This window comes from Pollicipes pollicipes, unplaced genomic scaffold, assembly GCF_011947565.3.
Source record: "Pollicipes pollicipes isolate AB1234 unplaced genomic scaffold, Ppol_2.1 Scaffold_4295;HRSCAF=5057_pilon_pilon_pilon, whole genome shotgun sequence".
NCBI classification, from domain to species: domain Eukaryota; kingdom Metazoa; phylum Arthropoda; class Thecostraca; order Pollicipedomorpha; family Pollicipedidae; genus Pollicipes; species Pollicipes pollicipes.
In genome coordinates this window covers 15675037-15686341 of record NW_023596461.1, presented here as the reverse complement: position 1 = coordinate 15686341, position 11305 = coordinate 15675037, and the positions used below count along the sequence as shown (strand labels likewise).

Genomic DNA, 11305 nt, shown 5'->3' with positions numbered 1-11305 from the left:
TATACACACATCTGTCTGCTATTCACAGGCAAGTTCGCAGTACGAAAGACACGTATAACGTAGACGGGCGTACTTTGAACGCCGGCATTCGGTATTGTAATCACGATTCAGAGCACTGTGCCGCTGCAGACTGTGCGCACGACGCAGCACCAGTTTTACCGCGCGACTGGTGACGTCGCGCTTCCGCGTAGCACTATTGGCTCCGAAACTGGTGCGCGCGATTTATTATTTAACGTAACCTCAATGCATATGAAAGGTTAGCGTTAATTGCCCTCCATCGAATGCGCTCAGTTTGAATTTTGGCAGACAACTAGGCGCGGTGCGAAGGCAGTTAAGTGCCTCTGCTGACTTTTTTTTTTGCTGGATGATTTGCATCTTAAGAGCTACTTGCACGCTTTTCAGCCTATCACATCAGTCTTCATCGGCATGCCAAACTACAGCCTATCAATATAAGCATCCGCACGGAACACGTATTTACAGAGTGGCCTGCTTCAAATGCATCCCCGGGGAACAGAATCCATCTCGCTCGCGGAGATGGCCACCTAAATAAAAGGCTTAACGCCAACACAGTAGCATGTACATCAGTCCTGCAATAGCATGCATACTGTTTTCCTGCACTGTATCAGATAGCTTATAAGATAGTCATCATGCGCCAGGAAAATGTATGGGCCTGGCAGATAGCAATCTAGCATGTACTGGGCGACACTTGCGCAAGGTTCATACCATGCATTAGAGTGGTGCTTACAGAGACGAAAGGCATATGGCAAGACATCGCAAAGCCCTTCTGGCAATAATCATGAACATATGCAGAACAGCTGGCAAGATCCCCGATCGCATTTTTTGGGCAGATACAACATTGAAGCCTGCCGCGCCCTAATGTCGAGCCCGTCGCCAGTCCTTGCGCACAGACAACACTCGGATCGACGTTGGCCAACCGTCCCGGACAGAGCCAGGGGACGTTGACCAACCGTCCCGGTCAGAGCCAGGGGACGTTGACCAACCGTCCCGGTCAGAGCCAGGGGACGTTGGCCGACCGTCCCGGACAGAGCCAGGGGGACGTTGGCCAACCGTCCCGGACAGAGCCAGGGGACGCTGGCCAGCCGTCCCGGTCAGAGCCAGGGGACGCTGGCCAACCGTTCCGGACAGAGCTAGGGGTAGTTGGCCAACCGTCCCGGTCAGAGCCAGGGGACGTTGGCCAACCATCCCGGTCAGAGCCAGGGGACGTTGGCCGACCGTCCCGGACAGAGCCAGGGGGACGTTGGCCAACCGTCCCGGACAGAGCCAGGGGACGTTGACCAACCGTCCCGGTCAGAGCCAGGGGACGTTGGCCAACCGTCCCGGACAGAGCCAGGGGACGTTGGCCAACCGTCCCGGTCAGAGCCAGGGGACGTTGGCCAACCGTCCCGGTCAGAGCCAGGGGACGCTGGCCAACCGTTCCGGACAGAGCTAGGGGTAGTTGGCCAACCGTCCCGGCCAGAGCCAGGGGACGTTAGCCAACCGTCCCGGACAGAGCCAGGGGACGTTGGCCAACCGTCCCGGTCAGAGCCAGGGGACGTTGGCCAACCGTTCCGGACAGAGCTAGGGGACGTTGGCAACCGTTCCGGACAGAGCTAGGGGTAGTTGGCCAACCGTCCCGGACAGAGCCAGGGGACGTTAGCCAACCGTCCCGGTCAGAGCCAGGGGACGTTGGCCAACCGTCCCGGTCAGAGCCAGGGGACGTTGGCCAACCGTCCCGGTCAGAGCCAGGGGACGTTGGTCAACCGTCCCGGACAGAGCTAGGGGTAGTTGGCCAACCGTCCCGGTCAGAGCCAGGGAACGTTGGCCAACCGTCCCGGACAGAGCTAGGGGTAGTTGGCCAACCGTCCCGGACAGAGCTAGGGGTAGTTGGCCAACCGTCCCGGACAGAGCCAGGGGACGTTGGCCAACCGTCCCGGTCAGAGCCAGGGGACGCTGGCCAACCGTCCCGGACAGAGCCAGGGGACGTTGGCCAACCGTCCCGGTCAGAGCCAGGGGACGTTGGCCAACCGTCCCGGACAGAGCCAGGGGACGTTGGCCAACCGTCCCGGTCAGAGCCAGGGGACGTTGGCCAACCGTCCCGGTCAGAGCCAGGGGACGCTGGCCAACCGTCCCGGACAGAGCCAGGGGACGCTGGCCAACCGTCCCGGTCAGAGCCAGGGGACGTTGGCCAACCGTCCCGGTCAGAGCCAGGGGACGTTGGCCAACCGTCCCGGTCAGAATCAGCGCATCTTGCCAAGTGCGGCTGCCGTCTTGGAGAGCACGCTGTAACTGGAGCCGCCACAGCAAGCTGGCGCGGTCTGCATGGTTTTGTAATCACAGACGTTTATGCAGAGGGCAGCTACCAATGATTGCGCACAAGGCAGCTGTTACTATCATTGTTGCCTGTATGCACATGCATCTTGAGAAGACATAAGGATGGACGTTGAGACAGGCGACAATTGCATGAGCTGCTGCCCATCCACGTCCTTTCAGTAAGATACCATGTGACTTGGAGACCTCGCAAGCCTACGATACAATATATCCGCTGCGTTTGATCGACTTTCAGCAATCTTGAGACTATAAAACAGCCGTAGCTGGCGTTATGACAGCAAAATGCATGATATCTGCCAATCATATCCTCGATAAACCATTTGCTCTTCAGAAAATGTGTTATCCATCTGCAAGATATTTGAAGATCTGTGCGGCTGTGGGCCATCTCTTAAAAGCAACCACGTCCAGAAAGTTATGGGGTATTCAAGGGAAAGCATTCATTGCATTGCTATATTTTGTTCCTGCTGTGGTCCACAATTAAATCGTGATTTTTTCCGGATCTTACGTTTCACTAAGTAACTACCTGCTAGGAACATTCTAGCATTTCGCGACGGCTTCCTGTCTCACAAAGCAGGGATCAGCAAGCCAAGAAATGATTACACATAAAAGCAGTCTATCTCCACTCCCCTCGATCAACCGGGCCGAATCAACCGTTAGATGACTGCCCGATCCAGCCATTTCGCAAATGTCCAATATCTGCGCGTTGCGGCCGTGTCAACACCAAAAATCGCTAGGCGTTGCGTCCAAGTCAAGTATTTTCTTCCGCCACAATTTCAGCCACTGCACCGTCGGCAGTCCGTGGTATCGTGGCAGAGTTTTTGGTATGCACGTCGCTCTTTCCACTCTCGCTGTGTTTAGATACCTGGGTAAAATATGATTCCCGCCAACACTGACAACGTCTTTCATTTTCTTGTTATGCTCTGAAACCATTCCGGTACCAAGCCAGTAAAGCGTGGCGTTTCCAGCGCTTGGCATTCCTGCTCCCCGCCGAGATGGCGTTACCCCAAGCAGAGAGGCTGACAGCCGAGAACTGCCTGACAAATGGCCAACACGGCAGTGCCTCGCCATCGATTGGCTGTGGGGCGGGCAAGACCGGGCAACGCAAACTTCGGCGGCCCGGCGTAAAAACATGGCAGTGGTCGACCGCGCCTCAGCCAACTCACACCGCGCCTCAATCGCCAGTGGCGCGCCGCAGTCGTCCTCGCCGCGCCGCTATCGAGCTGGTGTGGCCCCCGGACCGCACTGCAGCCTGTCAGGCGTGTCGCGCCTCAGCGCCGGCCGACCGAGCGCTGGGGTGCCACCTCACCTAGCACACGCCTGCCAACCCCGCCGCCAGGTGAGCGGCGCGGCCGCGGCTCGTCACACGTCTGACTCGATGCTCACTGGCGTCGGCAGCCGAGGGGACAGGAGGCCGCGACTGACGAGCTGTGCCGGCGCTCAGACACTCAGAGACGTCAGAGCGGAACGAGAGCGCGGTGGAAGTCAGAACGGAGCGAGAACAGCGGCGGACGTCAAAACGGAGCGAGAACAGCGGCAGACGTCAGAACGAGAGCGAGAACAGCGGCGGACGTCAGGACAGGGCGGAAACAGTGGCAGGCGTCAGAACGGAGCGAGAACAGCAGCGGACGTCAGAACGGAGCGAGAACAGCGACGGACGTCAGAACGGGGCGAGAACAGCGGCAGATGTCAGAACGGAGCGAGAACAGCGGCGGAGGTCAGAACGAAGCGAGAACAGCGGCGGCAGAATGCAGGGAGCTCGGCAGTGACAGGCTGGAGGGAGCTGGTCAGCGACAACGTGAGCAGCAGCGTAAGCGGAAAGATAAACAACATAACGGTTGCTATCGAGCAGTCTGTGGGGAAAGCTCAGCGGAAACACCACTTGAGAAAACTCAGCAGTGACAAAAGATCGGCAAATATCAACACGAACATTGTACGGAGAAAGCTCAGGAGCGACAGTTTATGGAAAACTTTCAGCAGCCATAACATGAAGCTGGCTCGAGAGCGCTACTCCAAGCATGGAGAAATCTCATCTGGATCCAGCTCAGGGGCGGTAGCATGGAGCCAGTTCAGCAGTAACATGACAGAAATGCTCAGCGGCAGCAAAACAAAACAAACTCAGCAACGTTGCACATACAGAGATGGAGAGCTCATTAGTCCGGCCCAGGACGGAGTGGACCCGGCACCAACACACGCTGCAAGCCCGGTAGTGACCCTTTGAAGTAAGCCGAGCAGTGACAAGCCCCAGCGAGCTCGACGGCGCGTCCGCAGTAAGCCGGCGGGCTGATGTTTTTGCCGGACGGGCTCAGACCGCGGGCAGGAAACGGTGCGTCATTTGGGACCGCCGAGGAAATGGGTCGGCCGTATCGCCAGCGCGCCGCTTGCGCCGCGTCCCCACCGGCGCCGGCCGCTGTCGAAACGACACGGCACGCTCCCCGACGGAGCGGCTGCCACCAAACGACCGCCAACGGTCCAGCCACCGCAGCTGGGGCAGTGGTGCTGGCTTTGCGAGATCATCGAACAGTGTTTTGTTGAGACCCGAATGATCATACGGGCTATTGCACCTCACGGTATGCATCCGTATCACCCCAATTCTAGACAGATGCAGTCGATGCAAATACATTTGCTTCTATACACATCAACATATGGCATGGTAACGCTTCTTGATCAAGTGGGATGCTGGCGCGTCCATCAGATCATGGTTTTTAATGCTATAGCCTGTGATCAGCCAAAATAACTCGATTATTGCAAAAATGCCGAGGAAATGACCACTGGCATAGCTATTACGATTTGACGCCATGCCACGAAAATACAGCTGGGCTCTTGCCCCAAGACATTTGTGCTACCTTTCACTAAAAATCGACGTGTTTTGGGTGCGCTTCGGTCTCAGTGCATTTATTTGTTCTCGGCACGCAATGACTGCGGACACTGTCAAGAACGTTGCGAAGATGTATCTCTCGATCATTAGCTATGCCATTTTTCTCATTTGTCAAGTATCAAACTTTGAGTGGCGGAAACCTATTTATCGTGAAAATAAAAATAAATTATCTTGCTTAAATCGCAGCTAAATCGCCGAATCGCAGCCAAATTTGTTTAATTCCTTCCAGCGACTAGTAATACTGAATTAATCAAAATGATAAAGCCCAGTTAACAGCCCTGCAACGGTAGCCAGGTGTGAGCACCCCTCATACAATAAGAAGGCTTGAAATATTTTGTGATTTCAGTCTGGCTGAATCCACCCCACATTCCAAATCAGTTCAAATTATCGGCATATTTCCCAACACCGGATCATGAAAAGAGGATGAGCCCCCCCCCGCAACAAAAAACACGCTTTCCAATTATATTTTTCTCAGAACGAGCAGAACATTCTTACCCACAACCGCAACTTTTCAACTCTAGCAAATCCTGAGCAACTTAGATTTTGCCAGGCCACTTTCTCGCTCTATCTTTGGCCACGCAGCCGTGGACCAAAACATTGTCATATTGAAGTACCACTTCTTCATGCTCACCTCCAAAAGTACAAGCTAAGACCCAAAATTGGGGAATTATCGTGACAAGAAGCAAGAACTCAAGCAAAAACGCACTCAATGAATCAGGCGAGTATGCTGCACCTTGTTATGCATTTAAACTAACAACCGCCTTTTGATGGGCTCACCTCCATTAAGCTCAAGCGAGTCGTTACGCCAAGACGACGCCTACGCATTGTAACGAGTAAAATCGAGCAGAGCACATAGCCAGAGGGAACAGCAATATATCCGATCAGTTTCGATAACAAAAGGCACTGACACGCCTCGCTCCTGCGCGGATACAACCACTCTGTATGGGCGCGGTGTGCAGGCAACGCCACCCTCATATTTAATGTACAGTATAGCCTGGCAATCGGTCACGCTTAAATAATGAACGGAAATGATCGCAGACACTCTACTTTTAATGTCGCATTAACAATGAAGGTCAGCTTGTGACTATAGTGTGATCAAATATATTTGATATTTAATTCTACATGCTAGTTCACATCGTATGTTACAATGAAGCTCATGCAATCAGAAACTCTGTACCTAGGAAATGTACGGGCGTATAACGTATTCAGATAACACCGCCGCATTACACGCATCCCTGCAAAGCAGCGAACGCACCTCTCTCGCGAGCACGGCGACCGCACGGAGCGCCCTCTCCACCTTCCGTTTCGCGAACGACGAGGCACGGCTCCAGCACTGCTGCTGCGGCCGTGGCGGGTAGGCCGGCGCGGCGGTGCGGACCAGTGACCTCCTCTGACACCACTGACGCCTCACCGAGCGGTCCCTCGGTCCACCGATGGGACCAGCAGTGAGCCGCACAGGGCAGACGGGGGAGCACGGCACCCGGGCTCGCCCCCTCTAGCGGCAGCGGCACGTGTCTCTGAGGTGAACATTGGAGCCGGCATGGCGGCGGCGGCCGGTCGGCCCCCAGCCCACAGCCGGCTGGCTCCGTTTGTGGCAGTCTGACGACCCGATGAATGTGGCGCTGGAGCGCTGAAACAGCGAGACGTGCCGCACTGCCGGACCCCCGCAGGGCCGGGCACGCCGTGCTCACCGGGTGAGCAGTGAGGTCCTCAGGTGAGCAGTGAGCTCTCAGGTGAGCAGTGAGCTCCTCAGATGAGGCAACTCCCGGAGAGAGCGGCGAGCTCCCCAGATGAGGTGGGCCCTCCAGGTTACGGCAGACCCCCAAAGAGAGGTGAGGTCTGCAGATGAGGACAGATCCCGACGACGTGAGCTGCCCAGGTGAGGTGAGCCAGCCGGGTCAGGTGAGCGGCCTCCGGCGGCGTCACACGAGCCCGTCGCCCCTGTGGCTCGGCCGGCGGCGAGTCAGTCGCGGAGACCCGCGCTCCATCGCCACGCTGCTGGTCGCCGAGGACGGCAGGTCTTCCGACTCGGCCTCCACCTCCGGCAAGAAGTGGTTGGCACGCTGGATCGCATGGCGCAGCTGAAACGTCGTGGGCACCACGTGTCACACGGTGTCGGACCACGCACGGAAGGGCACCGCTTGGCCCAAATCCGCCTGAATAGACCCGATTCAAACAGAACAAGTATACGCAAACCGAAGCATGGTGCGAATCGAGGGTGGTTCGTTAAATCATTTTCGAGGGTGGTTCGTTTGAATATAAATTTATCGTCATCATAGTTGTGAATTTCCTTTGTTCCCCAACCTCTGAGATTTGTTGAAGAAACACAGTATGAGTGGTTAAATCTGGAATATGCGGAGAAGACCAGTTCTGACAACGGCGTTTTTAAATGGGAAACGTAGCAAGCGTGCCTTCTTGTGTTAGATAAACTTTATTTTCAAATTAAAGCAGCGCAGGAGTAAAATGAGACCACGGCAACGGACTCTGAAAACCACAACATAACAATTTCCTCCCAATACGAGGATCCCTACGTGGGATATGCATGTAAGCACATGCCTAATACTAGCCCACTTTGGGCATTAATGTAACACTATCAGCTTAGGTGGCGTACCGAAACAACATATCTCACGGTAGACGGCACAGTGAAACTGTTCCGGTCCAATGCCGTGAAAGTCACGAGTTCGGAACTCTTATGCTGACAGCTATCGACCTTCATTAAACCAGGAAGCACTGCACCAAGCAAACTTTGGTGATATTGCCAACAATTAGCGTTTCAAGTTGAGCTTATGATCACGAGTGATGAGACAATCGTGATCATAAGCAAGGCCTGAAACATCGAGTACTGACGATATAGCCCATGTTTGCCTGCTTACGTTGGTGAACTAGTATTTCGTCGTATACTGAAAGCCGAAAACTGCCAGCCACATGATGCCGAAAAAAAATCAGGACGTGTCTTTCTTATACAAAGACCAAGAAAGATTATGATGCCCGGTGTATTCCAAACGGACGGTCGAGAATTGCAGGAACTGTTCACACCAGGGAGATGCTAGGTTGATTAAGCAATTTCTCTGTTTAGAAAATATGCTCATCGAAGCGTCATTGTTTGGGTACGTCATCGCACCTTGCATAACAATAATTGCATGACAATTGACGACCGTTATATCTGACAATCGTGCTCGCGAACGACACATATGAACGAATCAACCATTATGTCTGTATTGGTCTTGATCGCCGCATAGCTTATGGAATGACATAATTTGTATGGCGTTATTATGACGTCATTAATGCCAAGGGGGTCATAAAACACTCTCCCCGAAATACTCTCCCCATCTCCGCGGGCGTGTAGCTCCGAAACTAGACAGGTTTCGGTCTTGAGAAGGGCAGGACTGTGAGCTGCACCAAAAGTTCTCCAGGATGGCTATTTCAGTTTAGAACCCGATGCAAATGTGGAACACTCCCTTCAAGCGTGTTGTAAAATATGAAACGCCTGCAACCGCGCGGGTAGCAATCAGTTTGAAGAAAAATCCATGCAAACTCAAATGAATTACACGCCAACAAAGTCATCTCCGTATTCCTATAACTTATTAACTCTCGCACTGACAGGGAACAGCAAGCCTCTTGCCTGACATTTTTTTTAGAATACGTGCAGAATGGTTGTAGTTGTTCTCCTGATGCTTCCATCATCCCAGCTATCAATGCTATTTACAGTTTTGAAAATTTTGCAGTTCACGTCATGTCAAGTTAGTGGCTGACATATATTATATCTATATATATATATATATATATATATATATATATATATATAGATATATATAGATATAGATACAGATATAGATATAGATATAGATATAGATATAGATATAGATATAGATATAGATATAGATAGATATAGATATAGATATAGATATAGATATAGATATAGATAGATATATATATATATATATATATATATATATATATATATATATATTAGGCCATATTGGAGCAAACGTGGTGGGAAATGGCGTTCGAAAGTAAGGCCATACAATGCGATCAGGTTTTTTCTGGCTGATATACACAACGCTGTGACAAGTCGACCTCCACATAATAGCATGTCGTCGCGCTTTGGCGACGCAAGCTGACCTTTACTCATTTCGGGGAATAATATGTTTTCTTAGTGTGTAGAGTGTCAATTTCATCTTGTTGCGTAACATGCAGCCCAATGGCATAGCTCGTCCGTTTCCCTCCGTCTTCGGGCTTCAGTGTTGCGTCCTCATCTGCACTTGGCAGTTTGTCATGAGAGGTCAATACAAGCCACTGACCAAGGCTGCCTTGGCCACAGCAGCGAACGAACGCCGGGGGCGTGACAGGGTTACCGCAGAACAGATACAGGTGTTAGCTGAACAATATGTATCTCCCGGCCTAATTTCGCAGACAGGGATTCGCCGTTGAAGGTCCACACCACACAGCTCGATTTGAATTTCACCACACTTCGTAACTACCCGCTCAACAGAAGCTGGCGTCGCCGCCCGCGGAAGGACAGGAGGGTTGGGAACAAGGACAGCGGCGGGAACATTCCGTTCTTCCGTGACCTCAAACATGTGCGTTCGCACCTAAAAAATTTCACTTGTGGTCGGAATGAGCTTCATCGAAAAATCGGCGTAAAACGCTTGCCCAACTCGCCTTACATTTCAAATTTCATTGACCAATTTGATCCCGTTTAAGCGCAAATCTCAACAACTGCATCATGCATATCTGTTATTGCTCATTCCACATAGGTTGCAAGACTCAGCAGGTAGTTTTGCGAACTAAATTGTGGGGAGCATTAAAAAGGCTAAAACCGCCTCCTAAATGCACCAAAAACCGGTTTCGGCCCAAGTTCTGGTAAAAGTTAGCGGGGGAGCTGAAGCCCCTCAACGGAATGGGAAACTGCACCCTCTGCGTACAAACCGTTGAACGATTGCCGGAGTAGCCATGCTGGTCTCTGAAACTGTACATGGTTGGTCGCCATTGATGGCCGACATGCATATTGGGCCTTTAACGTCCTTTGACTGTAAACTGCCTAGTCTGTGGGTATGGCTTCCCAGCCTTCAAGGCGTCACCACTCAGAATTGATTCCCTGAAAGTGCTGTGCCTACAGCATTGTTAAGACAAAGATACCATGAGAGCAGATTCCCCTCCTCTAGTGCGTGCATTTTACGAGGCCATTTAGGTCGCTTGCTAATGTAGGGCAATACTAGAATGATGAGTGTGCGACGCGAGCAGCAACTCAATGCGACGTAACGCAGCGACGTGAACACGATACTGCACCGCAAAGCTTGCGCTGCGGCGCAGCATTGAAGCCCGCTCGGGACTTAGTGGTCCGCGCCAACGGCATACGTTTGCAGAACCGTCGCGTAATGATCGACGGCTGGGACAAGGCTCCGCACGAATCGATAGAAAAGCATTAAGTTTTATATGTTCACTTAGAACGTAGCTTTCGTTTGATCTCGATAGCTTTTAGCTGTGTAATCTGCACATGTGGCGTGCGCTTACAGCCTGCTTTCCGCCCTGCCGTCCAACGATAGCTCTCCTTGCCGACATGTATGTTTGTTAATCCTTTTTGCTCTCTTGCGTGTTGCCATTCCCCAATGTAAGTTACTGCGCATGAATGTGTTATGGCTGCCAGGACTTGGTCTGCATGAGAACTGGGCAAATCGTGTACAACATAACACACGTTCGAATGCGCCTGTCCATACATTCGAATAACAAACTGTACCGAATGCCAAGCTTTGGTGGACACTCACTCAGCGCCATCATGTTGAGCAAAGCTGCAGAACCACTTGAGCCTCATAACATCCTCAGCAGTCTAAACCGCATAAGCTTTCAGTATATCATTACATTTCTGTATGCCGCTCATATCATAGCAAACGACCGACGACATTTAGATAGATAATTTCGAATCAATCTAGGTTCCACGCAGCATTTTCTGGTGATTCATCCTAATATGAACCTTCCTCGTCCTTGTTGACTGTCCCTCTGAGTGGCATCGTTATCTGGCTTGCCGGCACGCTTTAAGATCATGCTCTGCCGGCGACCTAGCTCGGCTTTTCTTTCTGACTGCTGGTAAAGGCGACCTAAAAA

The 11305-nt window shown here is 52.3% G+C and overlaps 1 protein-coding gene across 1 annotated transcript in view; it reads right to left on the bottom strand.

Annotated features, from left to right (window-relative positions):
• Positions 1-5910: 5910 nt before the first annotated feature.
• LOC119097212 (chloride channel protein 2) overlaps positions 5911-11305 on the bottom strand; it is a 56326-nt gene continuing 50931 nt past the window's right edge. The window contains exon 16 of the mRNA XM_037220266.1: positions 5911-7284. Coding sequence (XP_037076161.1) covers positions 7126-7284 — 159 coding nt within the window. The 3' untranslated portion in view covers positions 5911-7125. The remainder of the gene's footprint in view (positions 7285-11305) is intronic.